This window comes from Lepus europaeus, chromosome 8, assembly GCF_033115175.1.
Source record: "Lepus europaeus isolate LE1 chromosome 8, mLepTim1.pri, whole genome shotgun sequence".
Taxonomy (NCBI): Eukaryota; Metazoa; Chordata; class Mammalia; order Lagomorpha; family Leporidae; genus Lepus; species Lepus europaeus.
In genome coordinates this window covers 24,225,274-24,247,679 of record NC_084834.1, presented here as the reverse complement: position 1 = coordinate 24,247,679, position 22,406 = coordinate 24,225,274, and the positions used below count along the sequence as shown (strand labels likewise).

At 41.0% G+C, this 22,406-nt stretch overlaps 1 protein-coding gene across 2 annotated transcripts; it reads left to right on the top strand.

The window, feature by feature from the left end:
* Positions 1–2,647: 2,647 nt before the first annotated feature.
* PLRG1 (pleiotropic regulator 1) lies at positions 2,648–21,916 on the top strand. Of its 2 annotated transcripts, none has more exons than XM_062199474.1 (15): positions 2,648–2,755; positions 4,047–4,153; positions 5,215–5,357; positions 6,598–6,651; positions 7,465–7,558; positions 7,765–7,852; positions 9,109–9,210; positions 13,680–13,772; positions 15,947–16,096; positions 16,184–16,285; positions 16,795–16,897; positions 18,669–18,777; positions 19,704–19,843; positions 21,033–21,226; positions 21,683–21,916. In XM_062199474.1, exons 1-15 carry the CDS (start codon positions 2,747–2,749, stop codon positions 21,740–21,742), a joined length of 1,548 nt encoding a protein of 515 aa, XP_062055458.1. In that variant the 5' UTR covers positions 2,648–2,746; the 3' UTR covers positions 21,743–21,916. The 2 variants fall into 2 exon arrangements, with proteins under 2 accessions (XP_062055458.1, XP_062055459.1); XM_062199475.1 differs by lacking the exon at positions 2,648–2,755 and adding an exon at positions 4,471–4,542 and having other exon boundaries at positions 4,068–4,153.
* The last annotated feature ends 490 nt before the right edge of the window (positions 21,917–22,406 follow it).

Sequence of the window (22,406 nt, the reverse complement as noted above, 5' to 3'; positions counted from 1 at the left end):
AGTGACTCTGTATGATGAGATATGCAGATATTTTTACCAGTTTATTGCTAGCCTGTCTATCAAAGATTGCCTCTATTTAGACTCCCATCAGAATTTAAATTCTCCTCTCACTCTTGCTGCATCTCATCAAATTTAAAACTTTTTTGCCAATGTTATGTAGAGCATGGTATTACATTATTGTGTTAACATTTAATTATGAAGCACACTGAGAATCTTTTTTTATACTTACTGGCCACAATATTTATTTTTCAATGAACTGTCATTTTGTCATGTGTTTTGTGTTGTTCATTGTTTTCTCTTGATTCATGAGTCATTTTATATTAAGAATATTAGCCTTTGACTAATATATACATTGTGAATATCTTCCCAATTTTCCACTTGCCTTTTGACTTGGTCCATGATGTGTATCATATGTGCCCCCACATACATATGCTATTTTAAAAAGTATTTATGGCCGGCGCCTTGGCTCAATACGCTAATCCTCCACCTGCGGCGCCAGCACACCGGGTTCTAGTTCTGGACGGGGCTCCAGATTCTGTCCCGGTTGCCCCTCTTCCAGGCCAGCTCTCTGCTGTGGCCTGGGAGGGCAGCAGAGGATGGCCCAAGTGCTTGGGCCCTGCACCCCATGGGAGACCAGGAGAAGCACCTGGCTCCTGGCTTTGGATCAGCGCGGTGCGTCAGCCACAGCGGTCATTGGAGGGTGAACCAACGGCAAAGGAAGACCTTTCTCTCTGTCTCTCTCTCTCACTGTCCACTCTGCCTGTCAAAAAAATTTTTTAAAAATTAAAAAAAGTATTTATATGACACGACCAAATTATAAATACTTTAAGGACGCTTGGTTTGGGATTTTGCTTTCCCCATTCCAGCTATTTTCTAAAAGTCGGAATAAAGTAGTACATTGCCTAAGAGCATGTATACTGCCCAAGAGTTAGACTATTTGGTTGAGAAACAGGAAGTAGTAGTAATATTGATAATTTTATGCATATAAGAATGGCACTCAGATCTACACATGTCACCTATCACTGTTTAAGAGCAAAGAATACAACATTTGAAGGAAAATAAAAATATTTTAAATATTGATGAATTTTAAAAATTGCCTGGTTAATGAAAGAAGTCTCCTTAAAATTTTCATTATTGGTTCCACACATACTACTAATATTGATACAAATTATTTCCAGTATCTGCTTTAAGGAAACCCCGAGTCCTCCAGCAGAGCGTTAGTGACCCCTGCTGTTCGGATGAGGCAGCCTGGGATGTCAGGCAGGGCAGGACTCCTAACGGGTACTGGACCCTTTACAAGTCCAGTGAAACTTAGAGTGGGGAGAAAGAAGGAGAACCGTTCCTATACGAATACAAAATTTAGCTGCACTACACCTAATTCATATGTCTCTGAACTAGGTAACAGGGTCCCTCGAGATTTTCAGATATCTACCATAAAGTTTCAAGCACCGTACATAATTCTGTATATTCAACAGTGCTTTAAAAAGAGTAAAAAGTAGTTCAGTTTGCTTCAATCACTGCAATATTTTCTAAGAGTCTGGGTTTATAAATTAAATGTCTCCAGGATTATCAAACAAGCTTACAAGTCCAACTAGACCGTTCTTACATTGTCAGATACATTGGAGTCTTGCTTACATTTCTAGTTTGTCATTTAAAAACATTCTTTTCCATTGTAATTACTATCCATAGGTAAGTCATGATATTTTTATTCCCCATGTATACGAACTCTACAGCATTTCCCTGCAAAGTGTCCTATCCTGAGCCACTTTAACAGAAAATATGAAGTCAAACGCACAAATTCTGAGATGATGGTATTGTCAAGTAAAAACATAACCTTACTGTTTTTAATAAAGCTAACACTTCGTGAATGTCAGGAGACTGTTGCACCACATTGCCCTGTTCTTGCTGGAGACTCCTCCCACGCGCCCCACGCACCCCAGACACGCAGTATGCTCTGGGGACAGGACCAGTGAACCGGAAGAGGGTTAAGGGAGAACCGGGGCCAGCGAGATGATTGTCGATCAGTTTGCAAACGCCCAACGGCATCAATTTTATAGCTGCCTCGTGGCATTACTGAACGCATATTCACCAACAGTAGACAGGGGTAGGTCGTTCGTGAGAAACTAAAACACTGTGTAGCCCACAATAAACGTGGGACTGCGCTAAATGCGGTAAAAGTGATTTTGCAGACATGTCCAAGCTTCTCCACCTGAAACCACGGTTCTGCAGCACTCATTCCAACCAGCGCCGCTGGACTCTGTCAGCGCAACGATTTTCAAGCGCGGAGACCGCACCAGGCTCTAGGCGCATCCAGCCAGGCGCAGCAATCAGCCGACCCAAACCCGGCAGGCGACCCCCAGCGCAGCGGGACCGTGTTGGGGCAGGACCTCAGAGCCCACGCGGGGTCGCCCTCCAGAACGCCCCGCCCCCGCGCTGATTTCTTAACACTTCCGAATAAAAGCCATCCAGCTCCCGAGGAAGTCAGCACAACGAACCAGGGCCCCTAACGCACTGCAAAACTGATTAAATACGGCAGAGGGCACGGCCGCAGGCGCGGCTCCGAGCAGGAAGGCCCGCCCCCCGCCCCCGATCCCGAAAGGCCGGGCGAGCGGCGCGCGCGCGGCGCTTACGTCATATCCGGCGCCAGGGCGTCCGATTCCGGAAGTGGCTGCCCAGTTGTGGCGGCGCGCTCTGCGCGGGTGCTGGGTGTCTGTTCTGCAGGAGAGCTGGGGTACACGGCATCATCATGGTCGAGGTAAAGCGATGGTCGGGCGCTCAGGAGGCGTTTGCCTCTGGAATGTTTTATTTGGCGCCGCGCTGGGGGGATGGAGCGTGCTGGGAGGCTGGAGAGGGAAGAGGCTGCCGGGGCAGCTGTGTGGCCAAGGCCAAGTGGTCTCTTCTCAGGGAGGTGCTTTGCGCAGAGGGTCTAGGGTGCATGGAAGCCCGAGTCTGAAGTTCCGGCCGGCGGGGAGCCGTAGATTCCTGCAGCGCTTGTCTGAGCCCCGGGATCCGGGCTCTGACCTCGGAGGCGGGGCTCCTGTTGATGTCCGACCCCTGGCCGGTTGTCGCTGCCGGCGTAGTAGTGGCACTAATTCTGCACCTGAAAGACTCTGGCGGTCAGTTCACCTCGTGTTTCAGCCCACGCCTGGAAAGCCTGCCGCTCTTGAAGCCTTACGTGTTTTTCCCACCTGGTTTGAACATTCGCAGGCCTTGCTCGTCTTACTGCGAACATTCCCTGACGCCGGCCTCTCTGCTCCATATCCGCTGCGAGTCATCTTAATTCAGACGGACGTTATCAGATGGCTTTCTTGCTTTCTTTTTTGCCCTCCTATAAATTGCTCTACGCAAGACATAAGCTGGCCGTGGTTTTCTGGCTTACACCCCTCTCCTGTCCCTGTGACAATAGGACAAAACTCGAGACCGTTGGAATGGTCTAAAAAAGGCCTTGCCTAACTGGACTTTACCTGCCTTGGCAACGTCGGCTTACTCCGCATCCCACCCTGTCACCCAGCCTACACAACTGGACGGCACCCCGGGCATTATTTCAGCCCCCGGCCACCTTTGCACTGGGCATTTGCGGCTGCCTGGGCTGTGCTTACCTGTGTGCCCTCCTCTCTGTTCAGGCTTCGCTGCAGAGCGCTCTTTCGCCGTCATATCTAGTTCCTCCTGTGTTCTCTGCCCTGGCCTCTTGTCTTTGCTTTCCTAGTTTTGCTTGTCTACTTCCTCCTGAGCACAAGGAGTGTGGTGCCTCTCATCTCTGTTGTCAGCTTTAGCACCGCGGCTGGCAGAGAGGCGGAGCGAGCCTAGTGGGTATTTCCTGAGTAAGGGGGTACTCTCACCTCACTCAGCTGCTATAGCCGAGGCTCTGGCGATGAACTTGACCCCCTGCAGCTGCAGGAGTAGCTGTGGTGAGTGGTATAGAGCGTTCGACGTTCTCAGACACGTAAAGCGTCTGATGAGTTTGACTGTAATTCAGGTTACACTGGGGTAATTTATAGGTTAAATGTGTGATTTTTCTCTCTCTCTCTCTCTCTCTCTCTCTCTAGGAAGTGCAGAAGCATTCTGTGCACACACTTGTGTTCAGGTCCTTGAAGAGGACCCATGACATGTTTGTAGCTGACAATGGAAAACCCGTGCCTTTGGATGAAGAGAGGTACGCATAGTTTTCTTTCATTTGCTAAAATAGTTAAAATTCTAATACTGGGAGAAGAGATCAGGGAAAGGAGACCTTTAAACATTACTTAGTAATACTTGGTATTACTCATGTAGTACTCAAGTAGTACTCATGGACTGTCTCTTTAATGAAAGCTCTTTGGGCGTAATTTTAACTGGTTTAACCTTTTTTTTTTTTTTTTGGCCTTTATGGTAAAGAATCCGATTAATTAATTGCATTTTACAAATGTCCGGTAATTAGGAGAGTCCCGTTCAGCTATTTTATTTTATAATCAATCCCTTTGTATGTGCTTTCAGCTTCCCGCTGCTCTCAGAGCCTTGCTGAGCTGAAATTGTACCTGGCCAGCACTTCTACTCCCATCTTTTCTCGTTAGTATGGTGAAGATTTTTGAGTGGGGGCATATTTTTGGTTCTACATCTCCAGCTCCAGTCTGGGATTGCATTATGTGCAATGTTCCTTCTTTTCCTTTGCCCTTCTTTTTAAAACTTAATTCCTGAAACAAACGTTTCTATTTCATTTATAAGATGAGGTTTTCTTAAAAGTAATATAAGTGCATTTCTTTTTAAAAATACTGAATTAATTTAGTACTTTGATTAGTTCCAACTAACCTTTCTTGATGCATTTGGTTAAGGGTACTGAGGTAATTTTTACTGTTTTTATATTTAGATATATGAAGGGACTAAGTGTAGACCTTAAAAGAATTTTTTAAGGGTATGTTAGTTTCTATATATCTTTAAATCAGTTTGACCTTTGATAACTAATCATGAAATGTTTTGTTTATTAAGTGACAAATTAAAATATTACTTGGGCTTAATGCCTACCATGTGATAAATTGTGAATTAAAGTAACTACATATGATGTAGAAATGCACTTGGAAATTTTAGGTTCTTTTGAAATACTGTTTAAAATCTTAGTAGAAACTTTTCTACGTCACTGGGCAAACTTAAATTATTGTTTCCTAGCTATCTGTAAACACTTAAATTTGTGAGTGTATTTTACATATTTAAGGATACATTCTTATGTTTATAATTTTTAAATAGTCACAAACGAAAAATGGCAATCAAGCTTCGTAATGAGTATGGTCCTGTGCTGCATATGCCAACCTCGAAAGAAAATCTTAAAGAGAAAGGCCCCCAGAATGCAACGGATTCATATGGTCATAAACAGTATCCTGCCAATCAAGGTCAGTATGGTGTATCAGCAATATTTGAGAAATTTAAAAACAAATGAAATGCTTTAATGGGACTCCTGGAAGAACCCGTTACAGTCATACCGTGTTGTATAGCTATGCTGTATTATAATGGAAGTCTGGTTTTCGTCATGTGAGTGGTGGGGTAGCTGGTAGCTTTCTTACAGGAAATAAGGAGGTGGAAAAGATCACAGTGGAGAATACAGAAAAACCTGAGAGACTGTGCTTAACTTGTGGAGGGGCTACCTAGCTTACTGTAATTGAGAAAGATGAAATGCAAGGACAGATTGAGTAGCCCATAACAAAATGCTCGAGGCCAGACGTGTTTTGCATTTCTGATTCTGTTTTTTCAGATTTTGGAATATTTGCGTATGTGTAAATCTAATACAAGATTCTTTATTATGTTTCGTATATACCTTTTATTCATAACCTGACGTTAACTTTATTCACTGTTTTTAGTGTGCCTGCTTCACATGAGGTTAGGTGTGGAATTTTCAGTGTCACATTATTTCAGTATTTTAAGTTTTAGAGCATTAAAATCTAAAAATCTGAAGGTTTTAGATTTTTGGATTATGGGTACTCAACCTGTGCAATTGTAATGAAGAAAGAGACTCCAGATTCCACAAGAAGCCATTGCCTTTTGCTCAGAAGAAAAACTGGAGTGGATTGTCATTTAATAAGCTCTCTCTGTGGCACATCACTGTAGCAAATGCACAAGCCTTCTTGAACTCATATCAGCAACTGGGCAAGGACGTAGCCGTGTACATGATTTATAGAGGTCAAAGCAAAAATGATGGCCTGGGCATTTGGCCTGTTGGTTAAAACACCACTCGGGATGCCTGCATCTCATATGAGAGCCTGGGTTGGAGTCCCAGTTCTGCTGCCAGTTCTAACGTTCCTGCTAATAGGGCAGGAGGCAGCAAGTGATGACTCATGAGACTGTGTCTGTGCAACCCGTACAGGAGACCTGGCTTGAGTTCTCAGCTCCTGGCTTTGGCCTGGTCTGTCCCTGGCTATTGTGGGCATTTTGGGGGTGAAGAAACAGATGAGAAATTCTCTCTGTTCTCAAATAACATGTAAACAATTTTGAAAATATGATCAATATCTTTTATATCTGAGATTGCAGTTTAGTTGGGAAAATTTGAGAAATCCAATTGATAATTTAATATGGATGTATTTAAAAAGATAACTTGTATATAAGATAAATTCATCATTGATTAATTTTTCTTTTTAGGACAAGAAGTTGAGTATTTGGTGACAGGTACACATCCATACCCACCAGGACCTGGTGAGTGAGCTGTGATTACAGAAATTGTCTTATTTTATTGTCACAAATATTTCCCTGAATGAGGCAATAATGATGTTCGAATCACCTATAGAATACAGGTTAAACTCAACAGCCCAGCATCCACACATAGCTTTTTAGAATATAACTAACTAATATTTATATACAGTAATTTAGCAAACATTATTAAACTCTTATATTTTTTCAGGCATTGTGCTAAGAATTCACAGACAATAAAACTGCTCCAAGCCTAGAGAAACTTGTTGGCTGGTGGTTTAGAAAGGCATGTAAATATCACTGACCACATGAATGTGAAGAATTGTTAGTGTAGAAATATGTACAGTGGGAAGGTGTCCCCCGGGTGTGTGTGTGTGTGTGTGTAGAGGGGTTGGCACATGGACACTGTGACTAGCATAATAGGGTATGGCACAAAGAGCTTAATATTGTAGAAAATGCAAGGGAGCTGGCTGCTTCTGATGGTAGTAACTTAAATTCACTCCTGGAAGCTCAGTATTTGAAGAAATGCTTAGTTTTTACTATTGAAGGTAATGCTGGAATTTAACAGAAATTTAAACTTGGCTTTTTTGGGCTGCTTTAATACCAAGCTGCTTATGAGCAGGTCAGATATGAGGTATGTGGTAAGTGTATTTATTGTTAAAAAGTTAGAAACAAAGACAAGCAAAATTTCAACATCCAATTTTTGTGATATCACCACCTGAAGATAGTAACTTGTGTGTTTTCCTCTGATGTTTTATTTCAAATGCATGTAAATGAAAACAAAGATAGCTGTAAGAGGGTTTTTTATTATGTTAATAGGGGTTGCTCTAACAGCAGACACTAAGATCCAAAGGATGCCAAGTGAATCAGCTGCACAGTCCTTAGCAGTGACGTTGCCTTCTTCTCAGGCCAGGTATGAAATGCTGTGCTTATAATTGTAAAAGTTTTGGAAGTGCATTATACTTTTCACACTTTTTTCATTATTTACATTTGTTTCTTTATAACAACATGTTATATTTTCCTTTGTCAGGGCTTAGAAAAATTTGAAATAAAAGGATTGGTTTTGCAGGATTCAGGAGTGGAGGCACTGCTTATAATGTACAATTTTCTTTGTCTCAGGGTTGATGCCAATCGTACTGCACCTGGCGGGGGTGAATACCGACTTCCTGGTGCGTCGGATCGCACACAGCCTGCAGTGGGGAATGCAGTAAGTTTCCCTGTGTCAGATAGTGCTAAAGATTTCCAACTCTCAGAGTGTGTTGCCTTATTTACTGTTATCCCAAAAGTCCTACCTTAAATATTAAAGAAATGAACACATCCTTGGAATTAAGGTAAATTGCATCCTCAGCTAGTTGTTAATGCTTGATATCCCTAAAACTAAGCTGTTAGTAAATAAGCAATTTTTTTAGAATTTAAAATTTTGTATTTCTGTGTCCGTTTGCACATGTACATAGTATGTATTTGGTGTGATATTGATGTTGATTACTCATCATTAAAAATGCAAGGAATGTTATTTTGAAACTTGCATCGTATTTGAAAGGTTTTTTTTTAATTAAACTTTAAGATGATATGCACAGGTACAGTTGAATGCTAATGGTGTGTAAAAATTTATGGGCTATAAAACTTGTCTTAAAAAATGGGCATTTAGAAATACATTAATTTTATCTGTGAGTAAATGACAGTTGGGGCTAGTATAAGTGAAAATTGTAGAAAGAACAACCGAAAATATGCGGTTATCTGAAATAAGTGTGGGCTTGGCTTCCTCAGTTTCCTATGCGTTTGATTTGGCTTTATGAAGTGAATGTATTCGTGACCTTCATATGCCTTTTTTTTTTCTTTTTAATCTTCCGTTTTCCAGACTTTCTGTCTCTTCAGGAGGATGTAATTTAAGCTTCTTAAGGGCAGGAACTTGATGGGCTGAAATATTTTTGGGATGAATAGATGGATATTAATAATATATTTTAAAAGTTATCAGCTAGTGTATCTTTTGAAGTAATGTTTAAATATTGTATTAAAAGGTTAATAGGAGGAGCTATCAGTCTCTCCTTTGCTATATTGAATCATAATATTAAAATTCAACAGTGGAAAGTGATGGCATTAATACACTTAAGTGACTTCAGTGACGTGGGAGCTCACATAAAGCATGTACGGGATTTTAAATCTTCATAATAACCCCATAATACAGCACTGTTCTTCCTGTTTTGCAAGCAAGGTGGCTAGAGGTTATGTCATTTTCACTCAGCATCAGCCAACTAGTAGGCTTGCATTTTGAACACATACATGGTGATATCTGTGCGTAAATGTTCTGCCTCTCTGGTTTTTTTTTTTTAATTGTTTTTTAGAATTAACATACAGAAAATACAGTACTGATAAATATCTTATTTTAGTTTCCTTTTTTTAATTGATCACATGTAACCTTTGGTGTGATATGTTTAGTAATAATGTAATTTATTCCATATGTAGATGATTGTGGAGACTGGCAGTACCAAGAACTCTGCACTAATGGCTAAAAAAGCCCCTACAATGCCCAAACCCCAGTGGCACCCACCATGGAAACTCTACAGGGTGAGTGAATGTCCATTTTATTCTGCCGTGTGAAACGTGTTGCTGTACAGTTGACAGTAGCCGAAGAATAGAACAGGAAGGAAGAGGTGTGACGGAAAACTGGTAGAGTGATTGGAGATGGGATGAGACGGGGCTTAGGCCAAGATACCTTGGAAAAGAACTTTCCTTAGGTAAAAGTGATACTTGTACATCGTATAAAATATCAATAGAAGGCTATTAGATGTGGAAAGCCATAAATTTAAGAAAGTGGAATATTTAAAATGAAGGTTAAAGTATACAACAACCATGTAAAAAAATTCCTTTGAACCTACCAGTTATCCTTTCATCTGAATAATTGATTGAATGTATCAGATATAGGAAGAAAAGTATTTACTAGGGGCCGACACTGTGGTGCAGCAGGTTAAAGCCCTGGCCTGCAACACTGGCATCCTATATGGGCACAAGTTCTAGTCCTGGCTGCCGAACTTTTAATCCGGCTCTCTGCTGATGTGCCTAGGAAGGCAGCAGAGGAAGGCCTGAGTTGTTGCATCCCTGCACCCACATGGAGACCCTGGGGAGGCTCCTGGCTCCTGGCTTCATTCGGATTGGCTCAGCTCTGGCCATTGCAGCCATTTGGGGAGTGGGCCAGCAGATGGAAGACCTCTTTCTCTCTGTTTCTGCCTCTCTCTGTAACTCTTTAAAATTAAAAAAAAAAAAAAATATATATATATATATACACACACACACAATATATATATATATACACACACACACTAGGAAAAATACAGCTGATATAATTTAGTATATATTTAAATTTTACAAGTATTCAAATGATTACATAGTAATAGAGATGTTTCCTTTGGTGTGTAGGTCAAATGAATTAATAGATGTGTAGATCTGGGTGACCATTATCACCATCAGGATGTAAACATTACATAATCTCAAAACACAGCCCTGTGTTGCTGTGTTTTTGTGTATTTTTTTTTAATTTTTTTTTTATTAAACTTTTATTTAATGAATATAAATTTCCAAAGTACAGCTTATGGGTTACAATGACTTCCCCCCTCCCATAACTTCCCTCCCGCCCGCAACCCTCCCCTTTCCCACTCCCTTGCCCCTTCCATTCACATAAAGATTCATTTTCAATTCTCTTTATATACAGAAGATCAGTTTAGTATATATTAGGTAAAGATTTCAACAGTTTGCCCATCTAGCAACATAAAGTGAAAAAACTACCATTGGAGTACTAATTATAGCATTAAATAACATTAAAGACAGAGATCCTATATAATATTTTTTAAAATTAATTCATTTTCTATGCCATTTCCAGTTTAACACCAGGTTGTTTTTTTTCATTTCCAATTCTCTTTATATACAGAAGATCAATTCAGTATATAATTAGTAAAGATCACATCAGTTTGTACCCACACAGAAACACAAAGTGTAAAAATACTGTTTCAGTACTAGTTATAGCATCACTTCACATTAGACAACACATTAAGGACAGATCCCACATGGGATGTAAGTACACAGTGACTCCTGTTGCTGACTTAACAATTTGACACTCCTGTTCATGGCGTCAGTAATCTCCCTAGGCTCTAGTCATGAGTTGCCAGGGCTATGGAAGCCTTTAGAGTTCGCTGACTTTGATCTTATTCCGATAGGGTCATAGTCAAAGTGGAAGTTCTCTCCTCCCTTCAGAGAAAGGTACCTCCTTCTTTGATGGCCCCGTTCTTTCCACTGGGATCTCACTCACAAAGATCATTCATTTAGGTCTTTTTTTTTTTTTTTTCCATGATATCTTGGCTTTCCATGCCTACTATACTCTCATGGGCTCTTCAGCCAGATCCAAATGCCTTGAGGGCTGATTCTGAGGCCAGAGTGTTGTTTAGCACATCTGCCATTCTATGAGTCTGCTGTATATCCCGCTTCCCATGCTGGATCTTTCTCTCCCTTTTTGATTCTATCAGTTAGTATTAGCAGACACTTGTCTTGTTTGTGTGATCCCTTTGATTCTTAGACCTATCCGAGCCATCAATTGTGAGCTGAAATTGATCACTTGGACTAGTGCGATGGCATTGGTACATGCCACCTTGATGGGATTGTGTTGGAATCCCCTGGCACATTTCTAACTCCACCATTTGCGGCAAGTCCGATTGAGCATGTCCCAAATTGTACATCTCCTCCCTCTCTTATTCCCACTCTTATATTTAACAGGGATCACTTTTCAGTTAAAATTTAAACACCTAAGAATAATTGTGTGTTAATTACAGAGTTCAACCACTAGTACTAGAACAACAACAACAACAACAACAAATACTAAAAAGGATAAAGTATTACACTGTACATCTAAAGTCAGGACAAGAGCTGATCAGTTCATTGTTTCTTATAGTGTCCATTTCACTTCACAGGTTTCCCCTTTGGTGCTCAGTTGTCACCGATCAGGGAAAACAAATGATATTTGTCTCTTTGGGACTGGCTTAATTCACTCAGCATGATGTTTTCCAGATTCCTCCATCTTGTTGCAAATGACTGGGTTTCGTTGTTTCTTACTGCTGTATAGTATTCTATGGAGTACATGTCCCATAATTTCTTTATCCAGTCTACTATTGATGGGCATTTGGGTTGGTTCCAGGTCTTAGCTATTGTGAATTGAGCTGCAATAAACATTAATGTGCAGATGGCTTTTTTATTTGCCAATTTAATTTCCTTTGGGTAAATTCCAAGGAGTTGGATGGCTGGGTTGTATGGTAGGGTTATGTTCAGGTTTCTGAGGAATCTCCAGACAGACTTCCATAGTGGCTTAACCAGTTTGCATTCCCACCAACAGTGGGTTAGTGTCCCTTTTTCCCCACATCCTCTCCAGCATCTGTTGTTGGTAGATTTCTGAATGTGAGCCATTCTCACCGGGGTGAGATGGAACCTCATTGTGGTTTTGATTTGCATTTCTCTGATTGCTAGTGATCTTGAACATTTTTTCATGTGTCTGTTGGCCATGGTACTTGTACAGAAACAGATGGATAGAAGCTTGAAGCAAGACCCATACCTATCACCTTACACAAAAATTCACTCAACATGGATTAAAGACTTAAATCTACGACCTGAAACCATCAAATTATTAGAGAGCATTGGAGAAACCCTGCAAGATATAGGCACAGGCAAAGACTTCTTGGAAAATACTCCAGCAGCACAGGCAGTCAAAACCAAAATTAACATTTGGGATTGCATCAAATTGAGAAGTTTCTGTACTTCAAAAGAAACAGTCAGGAAAGTGAAGAGGCAACCAACAGAATGGGAAAAAATATTTGCAAACTATACTACAGATAAAGGATTGATAACCAGAATCTACAAAGAAATCAAGAAACTCCACAACAACAAAACAAACAACCCACTTAAGAGATGGGCCAAGGACCTCAACAGACATTTTTTGAAAGAGTATTTTTATTTTTTTAACGATTTATTTAAAAGTCAGAGTTACACAGAGAGAGAGAGGTCTTCGATCTGCTGGTTCACTCCCCAGTTGGCTGGGATGGCCGGAACTATGCCAATCTGAAGCTAGGAGCCAGGAGCTACTTCTGGTGCAGGGGCCCAAGGACTTGGGCCATCTTCTACTGCTTTCCCAGGCCATAGCAGAGAGCTGGATCGGAAGTGGAGCAGCCGGGACATGAACCGGCGCCCATATGGGATGCCTGCACTGCAGGCGGCGGCTCCACCCGCTATACCACAGCGCCGTCCCCCTAAATGCTGCTGTTTTATCATCATACCCTCTTTCATCCCTGGCAACTAATTGATCTGTGTTCCAATTCTGTAGTGGTATCTTTTCCACTATCTCATATCGGTGGAATCATACAGTACATCCTTTTTTTTTTTTTTTTTTAAGATTTAATTTATTTATTTGAAAGGCAGACTGACATAGAAATTGAGCGAAAGACATCTGTCCGCTACTTCACTCCCCAGGTGGCTGAAATGGCTGGGAGTGGGCCAGGCTGAAGCCAGGAGCCTGGAACTCCATCAGGGTCTCCCATGTGAGTTGCAGGGCCCCAAGTACCTGGGCCGTCTTCTGCTTTCCTAGGAACATTGGCAGGGAGCTGGATGGAAAGCAGAGAAGCCGGTACTCAAACTGGTGCTCTGATGTGGGATGCTGGCATTGCTGTCAGTGGCTTAACCTGCTGAGCCACAATGCCAGCCCCTTGGTGTATACTTCTGGGACTGACTTCCTTCACTTAGGTTAACGCCTTTGAGATTGCTCCAGACTGTTAAATATATTAATGATTCATCCATTTTTATTACTGACTAGCACTGCATTATACAGATGTATCATAATTTGTGTATCCATTCACCCTTGAAGATAATATTTCTCATTTTAAAGCCTAATTGTCAATAATTTTGTTAGTATTTGAAGATGTGAGGATGGCAATTTAAACCTGACTTGTGATTAAAATGTAGTGTGCTAGCATAAGGGTTGAATCATGTTCTACTTTTTAATACAGGTTATCAGTGGGCATCTTGGCTGGGTTCGATGTATTGCTGTGGAACCTGGAAACCAATGGTTTGTTACAGGATCTGCTGACAGAACAATAAAGGTAATAAGGAAGTTAAAAATGAACATGACTATTTGCCATGGAAGCTTGATCTGTTTCACATTATTTCCTGTGGTGGACATTGCTGTTGCATTTCCTTTGATTTCTTAGGCCTGAATATAAAATAAAATGTATTGTCTGTACCAGGATGAGTTCCAAATAAGTGACTATTTGAAAAGTGGGGCCGGCGCCGTGGCTTAACAGGCTAATCCTCCGCCTTGCGGCGCCGGCACACCGGGTTCTAGTCCCGGTCGGGGCGCCGGATTCTATCCCGGTTGCTCCTCTTCCAGGCCAGCTCTCTGCTATGGCCCGGGAAGGCAGTGGAGGATGGCCCACATCCTTGGGCCCTGCACCCGCATGGGAGACCAGGAGAAGCACCTGACTCCTGGCTTCGGATCAGTGCGGTGCGCCGGCCACAGCGGCCATTGGAGGGTGAACCAATGGCAAAAAGGAAGACCTTTCTCTCTCTCTCTCACTATCTACTCTGCCTGTCAAAAAAAAAAAAAAAGAGAAAGAAAAAAAAAAGAAAAGTGGTATACAAGTCATAACTTTTTCTAAACTTGCTGACTAACTATAATTCCTTGGTAGCTAAGGTTCCTCCCCACTCTGGTTACAAAATTAAAGCATACTCATCTATAGAAAATGTGGAAAATAGAAATATAAAAGAACATAGACTCCTACATAATCCTGCCACTGTTGAAGAATTCATTTTAGTATTTATTTCTGTGCATAGGTGTCATTGCATTTATTTCTAAGTTTTTTTCCTGTGTGTATAAATGTGTATCTTTTTAAAATCATTCTTGATATGTTATTTTGTATCCTGCTTTTTACACTTAACTTTTTAAAAAAGATTTATTTATTTGAAAGGCAGAATTACAAAAAGGCAGAGGCAGAGAGACAGACAGACAGAGGTCTTCCATGCACTGGTTCACTCCTTAAATGGCTACAATGACTGGAGCTGGCCATTCTAAAGCCAGGAGCCAGGAGCGTCCTGCGGGCCTTCTTCTACTGCTTTCCCAAATGATAAGCAGAGAACTGGATCAGAGGAGGAGCAGCTGGGACTCGAACCGGCACACATATGGGATGCTTGGACTGCCGGTGGCAGCTTTACCCACTATGCCGCAGCGTTGGCCCCTACATTTAACGTTTTATCACATGAATATTCTTGTGAATATTTGGTATCTTTGAAATGGTTTCATGATGCACAGTTTAGTTATTTTGTGACCTGTTTTCCTAGTGGACATTAAAATTTTTAGTTTCCTGAATTTTAGTGCTTCAGTTAACACTGTAAAGCTTTTTCTGTATTTTGAATTCTTTTATTACGATAGAGCCAAAGAAATGGAGTTAGTGGATTAAAAATTAGTTTCCTCTGTGGGTAAACTGATACTTGCAGTCCAGGAGAAGACTCATTTCAGCATATTGATTCTGTATTCCTTAAAAAAAAAATAAAACTATTATGACATACAAAAATGGGTATCTAATTTTTTAAAAATTGTTTATACAAAATTTCTAGTGAAATTAAGCTTTCTTGTGGCTGGTGCTGTGGTATAGCCAGTTAAACCACCTTCTGCAATGCCAGTATCCTGCATGAGTGCTGATTCGAGTCCTGGCTGCTCCACTTCTGATCCAGCTCGCTGCTAATGTGCCTGGGAAAGCAGTGGAAGATAGCTCAATTACCTGGGCTCCGCACCCACTTGGGAGACCCGGATGAAGCTCTTGGCTTTGCCTAGCACAGCCCTGGCTGTTGGTGGCCATTTGGGGAGTGAAGATGGAAGATTTCTATATCTCTGTAATTCTGACTTTAAAATAAGTAAATATCTAAAAAAAAAAGTTAGAAAGAAAAGAAATTGAGCTTTTTCATACCTTTGCTACTTTCAGGTATTTTTAAGTTGTCAGTCTTTTCTAATTTAATACCATGTTATTTTTACTTCTATTATAGTTATATCCTTTATATATTAATAATATTAACCTTGTCAACTCTGGAAAATATTTTCTGTTTGAGCTTGTCTTTTTTTTCCCCTGCTTTTATTTGAAGGGAAGTCATTTTGCATATTTATTTCTTTGTATCTATTTTTATCTTTTCCCTTCTTTTTGAAGACTTAATTTTAACGTCAGGATTCTAAAATTTGCTTTGAAGTAACCAACATAAAGGAAAAATAAATACTCTTTGATTGCAGATATGGGACTTGGCTAGCGGCAAATTAAAACTGTCATTGACTGGGCACATTAGTACAGTGCGAGGCGTGATAGTAAGCACAAGGAGCCCATACCTGTTCTCCTGTGGAGAAGACAAGCAAGTAAAGTGCTGGGATCTTGAGTATAATAAGGTAACCACTGGGAGAAGGGCTTCAAACTGGACAAGACACCCTTTATCTTTCTGCTGTACGGACTTTACCTTTCCTGCCTGTCCTTAGGTTATAAGGCACTATCATGGACATCTGAGCGCAGTGTACGGCTTGGATTTGCACCCAACAATCGATGTGCTGGTAACCTGTAGTCGAGATTCGACTGCACGGGTGAGATAGAGCTGTATATTTGTAAATACTTTGTGTCTGGTAATGCCCATGTTTGCCGTTAGTCTCATATTGTTTGGTAAAGAATTAAAGGTAGCTGTCTTGACCTTCAGTACCTTAGTCCCTCAGGTTCTTGATGTGTATACTTTCCGGTTTTCATCTTCAGTTCTATGTCATGTTTATTAGTATTAGTGTTCTGCCTCTGAAATGTGACATTCATCTTCTAGCTGGTCACCATAACTGTTACTCATTAGCTCTTATATTCAGCAGTCCCATTAGACTGATGAAACTTTCTGTATACTGATCTTTTAGCTTTTTGTTTTTCCTTGGCCGATTTCTCCTGTCTATATTCTCCACACAGCTTATAGATTTTATCCTTTGTTTAAGCACTTTCTGTATTACAGTCAGGTACAATTCCTTAGTAAATTCCCAGCCTTGAGTTGATCCAGTTACCTGCCTCAGGTTTAAATACCTGAGTGTTCTCTGATCACATGTCTGTTGTGTTTTTATAGATTTGGGATGTGAGAACTAAAGCCAGTGTACACACATTGTCTGGACATACAAATGCAGTTGCTACAGTGAGGTGTCAAGCTGCGGAACCACAGATAATTACAGGTGTGATTGTTACTTTCCAACTTGACAGCACGTTTATCACATGCCTTTCATAGTCACTGACTTGATTTGTATTGTGTATTCAGTGTTTCCATGTCTTTATTATATATTTTAGTCATCAGCATTTGAAATTTTGTATAATAAAATTTTATTCAATTGGCTTTTGTCCATACCTTTTAAATATCATAGAGTATGTCATACAGTATCTTATAATATCTGGCTAGAAAACTGTCAGATGTAATATAGTATCGAAAGTATTAGTTTAGGAAATTAAAGTTAGAAGGAAAAATGCCTTGAGACAAAAAAACCTTTAAACTGATGTGAATCTTCATTTTGTCCAAAATAAAGTTAGTAGCATTGAATCTCCTATATGAGATGCTGGAGTCACAAGCAGTGGCTTAACCTGCTGGGCCACAGCGCTGGCCCCAGTAACAGTGGTGTTTACCTTAAGGCTAAAATAATTCTTTTTATTTTTTTATTTTATTTATTTATTTTTTTTTTATTTTTGACAGAGTGGACAGTGAGAGAGAGAGAGACAGGTCTTCCTTTGCCGTTGGTTCACCCTCCAATGGCCGCCGTGGCTGGTGCGCTGCAGCCGGCGCACCGCGCTGATCCGAAGGCAGGAGCCAGGTGCTTCTCCTGGTCTCCCATGGGGTGCAGGGCCCAAGCACTTGGGCCATCCTCCACTGCACTCCCAGGCCACAGCAGAGAGCTGGCCTGGAAGAGGGGCAACCGGGACAGAATCCGGCACCCTGACTGGGACTAGAACCCTGTGTGCCGGCACCACTAGGTGGAGGATTAGCCTGTTGAGCCACGGCACCAGCCTAAAATAATTCTTTAACTTGGTGTATTTTGATTAACTAAAAAAAAATTGGAGAGCCAGTGTTGTGGTACAATGTAAGGTTAAGCCTTATCAAAGCACTGGTTTGAGTCTTGGCTCCTGCGTTTTGAATTTAATTTCCTGCTAATGTGCCTAGGAAAGAGCAGAGGATGGTGCAAGACCTTGGGCCTCTGCCACCCATGTGTGGGAGACCTGGGTCCCATGTGGACGGTAGGTGCCCAAGCACTTAGGCCAACATCTACTGCCTCCCAAGGCACATTAGCAGGGAACTGGTTCAGAAGTGCAGCAGCTGGTACTTGAACTGGCACTCTTTTTTTTTTTTTTTTTTTTTTAAGACTTATTTTAGATACAGCAAGAGAAATCTGCCGGTTCACTCCCCAAATGACCACAATGGCCAGGTTCCTGGAATGTCTTCCAGGTCTCCCACGTGGGTGCAGGGCCCAAGCACTTGTGCCATCTTCCACTGCTTTCTGCTGCTTTCCAAGGTGCATTAGCAGGGAGCTGAATTGGAAGTGGAGCAGCAAGACTCGAACTAGCACCCATATGGGATACCAGCATCATCACAGGTGGAGGATTAACCTGCTACACCACAGCACCCGACCCTGAACTGGTGCTCCTATGTGCATGCCAGCACAGCAGGAAGTGTAGCCCAATCCAGTGAGCCACATCACTAGCCCTTTAATTTGTTTTGTTTTGTTTTGTTTTGCATTTGTTCTGTTTAATTGGCAGCAAATCAAGCATTCTATTGTTATTTTTATAGAATAACTTTAAAAGCAATCTAGTATTTTGGAACTATGAAGAAATTAGCCAAGGTGTAATATAACTTTAATTTAGTATATATTTGTTTATGGAAGAACACGTTTTGTTATGTTTATGTTTGCAGTCTTTTTTTAACAGTCTGTGTTTTGGTGTCTGTGTGTATTTTTGTTACAGGAAGCCATGACACTACGATACGATTATGGGATCTGGTGGCCGGAAAGACGAGAGTGACATTAACAAATCATAAAAAATCAGTGAGAGCTGTAGTTTTACATCCAAGACAGTAAGTGCACTTACCTTAGTCTAGTACTGAATACCTATATTAACACTGTTCTTGGCATTCAGCCACTGTCAGTTCCTATGCTACTTGTAGACACGCATTTCTCTTATTTTCCTTATGTACTATTTTGTTTCATGTCCTGTGTAAGATGAGGAAAGCCTTCTCATAATGACAGATAAATAGTGTCAAATAAAACAGTGTAAATGTGATTAAAAGCTGCAAGTCAAAATGGAAGTGATAGTGCCTGGGCTTACTGTTTTGGATATAATGGTGTTAGGCATTGAGACATCTCATAAGTAGTTTAAGTCCTAAGAAGGAAGTTTATATATATATATACATATATATATATATATATGGAAAAATAGAGCCATGAACGTGATAATCTGTGTATTCAGAGGTGGGGCCTAACATCACAACCTGCTGTGTGTGGTTTCAGATCACCTCTGAACTTTTCTACTTATATTTTCTGTGTTCCTCTCCCTGCTTTCACACCCTCTCTCCCTCCCTCCCTCCCTCCCCTATTCGTTACTCCCCTTCGTCCTCTCCCTCACTCTCTTTCCCTTTCTTTCCTTCTCTCTCTTGCTCCCCACCCCGCTGTGCTCTTCCTTCTCCAGAATAGCCATGTAATTAATACCTTGCCCTTTGTAAAGTATGACATCTGCACATACTTACAGCCGCTCAGTGTGCAACACTGGGAAAATGAAAGGAGAACAAAAATCTTAAAATAGGAGTTACAATACATTTTAAAAAGGTGCAAATCAGATTATACTTGAAACAAATGTCTTGATATTTTTGTGTTATGATAATATACTTTGCTAAGACTACGTAGATCAGTGAGTATGCAGTGAAAATATAATTGGCTTTTTAAAACTCGCTGTTTAGTTTAAGCTGGTTTACACTGCCATTAATTCTTCTTAATCTGATTTCAGTTACACATTTGCATCTGGTTCTCCAGATAACATAAAACAGTGGAAGTTCCCTGATGGAAGTTTCATTCAGAATCTCTCTGGACATAATGCTATTATTAACACATTGACTGTAAATTCTGATGGAGTACTTGTATCTGGAGGTAAAATAAGACCCTTACAGTAAATATGTTTGTCATTTTTCCTGTTAGTGAATGAGTGAGTATTTGTAACGTTTCCGAGTGATCACACATGTGCTGCAGTGGCGCTTGCCTGATTTGGGTATATTTAGTTGCCCACGTGTGTGCTCATGCATACTCGTAATATGGTTAGCGTATTGCATGGGTTAGCCTTCTTTGAGTGCCCACATGATAAATCTAAGTTAGGGTTTATGATAGGAATTGCCTAAAAATTTGGTTAGGCATTCTGGAATTGGTTGTCAAGTTTTGTTTTGTTTTTTTTTTTTTTTTTTGGCAGGCAGAGTGGACAGTGAGAGAGAGAGACAGAGAAAGGTCTTCCTTTTGCCGTTGGTTCACCCTCCAATGGCCGCCGCGGTAGGCGCGCTGCGGCCGGCGCACCGCACTGATCCGATGGCAGGAGCCAGGTGCTTCTCCTGGTCTCCCATGGGGTGCAGGACCCAAGCACTTGGGCCATCCTCCACTGCACTCCCGGGCCACAGCAGAGAGCTGGCCTGGAAGAGGGGCAACCGGGACAGAATCCGGTGCCCCAACCGGGACTAGAACCTGGTGTGCCGGCGCCGCAAGGCGGAGGATTAGCCTAGTGAGGCGCTGCGCCGGCCTGGTTGTCAAGTTTTGTGGGTCTTTAAGATATACAATAAATTCTTTTTTTTTTTTTTTTTTTTTTTTTTTTTTTAAGATTTATTTTATTTATTTGAAAGACAGAGTTACAGAGAGAGGTAGAGACAGAGAGAGAGGTCTTCCATCCTCTGGTTTACTCACCAGATGGCCGCAATGGCCGGAGCTGTGCTGATCCGGAGCCAGAAATTCTTCCGGGTCTCCCACGTGGGTGCAGGGGCCCAAGGACTTGGGCCATCTTCTACTGCTTTCCCAGACCATAGCAGAGAGCTGGATCGGAAGAGGAGTAGCCGGGACTCAAACCAGCGCCCATATGGGATGCCGGCACTTCAGGCCAGGGTGTTAACCTGCTGCGCCACAATGATAAATTGTTAATTAAGCACAAACAAAATCTATTGAAAAGCTTTAGTGCCTGTTTATGTGTCTTTGTACTTGTAGATATTGCCATAGTGTTTGGGCTAATGCTTGGTGCTAACTGCAAGCATGCCGAGCTGAACCACTGAAGCAATAACAAATGTAATTGATATTTCCTTTTAAGCTGACAATGGCACTATGCATCTTTGGGACTGGAGAACTGGCTACAATTTTCAGAGAGTCCATGCAGCTGTGCAGCCTGGGTCATTGGACAGTGAATCAGGAATATTCGCTTGTGCTTTTGATCAGTCTGAAAGTCGATTACTAACAGCTGAAGCTGATAAAACCATTAAAGTGTACAGAGAGGATGATACTGCGGTGAGTTCTGTTTTCCATGTATCTTCAAAGTAAAATGTAGCAGCTATACCAGTTTGTCAAGTCTCCTCCCATTTAATTTCCAGAAAGAAAAATAATCTCTGTAGTGTACAGGTATTTATCCTCTTCGGTAGTACTTGGTCATAGATTTCTATGTTGATTTCATTGATGCCAGTGAACCCACTGGATATTTTAATTTTATTAAGAATAATAGCAAGTTAAGATTATTATGCAAACTAATTTAGAATCGTATGCCTTGGTGCTACTAAAGTATCTAAGTAGAGGTTTTATTTTAGATAAAATACCTCAAATTGAGCTTGTAATAACCCTTTCATTTTTATTAAACTAGGATAATGCTAAATATTTAATGCCAAGTAATATGAATTATAGTAGGTATCTTATTGTTAGAAGTTTATTAATTATTAAGCAAACTAATAATACTCTTATTTTTTATTATAGACAGAAGAAACTCATCCGGTCAGCTGGAAACCAGAAATTATCAAGAGAAAGAGATTTTAATGTGATGTTGTCTTCATGGTGGTTTCCTTTTTTTTTGTATTTTTTTTTATTTTAAGCTTGGCGTTGATGAGGAAATCCTGTCATTTTGTGCTCTGGCTGGGAGTATAAAGTAGAAACTCACTTGCTGGCATCATTGCTGCTTTGTATTTTACAATAAACTGCCCCCCCACCCTTCCCCTGTGTTTTTATTTCTAAAGTATACAAATTGTGACCTTGGCAAGTAATTTGCAGGTTTATTGAACGTGACTATTGTAAAGGTAGACTATTTTGACAGTTTTATTAGCAGATCTCTTTTTTAAAAATCCTTATGATAGGACATGTTTTGGAGGGAGCAGTGTTTTTTATATAATCCTTTAAAAACTAGAATCTGTGACTGCTAATTGGTATTTTAAAAATTTGAGGTCTTACTTTAGCTTATGTGTGTTCATTCCAGAAACAGGTTTTGAGTGCATGTTCTGTTCTGCAAAGTTCGGCACTAGACACCCTTCAGGAAACAAATAAGACATGTCTGTCCTCCAAGGTTTCCAGTTTAGTGGCTCCTTACAGAAAGGCTGCGGTAGGGGTGCCAGGGAACTGCTGGGGGGGACATGGAGAAGACCCTTCATTTCCCCAGGGAGGATTGTGGGAGACTTGAGAGTAAGTGGCATTTGAGCTGCTCTGAAAT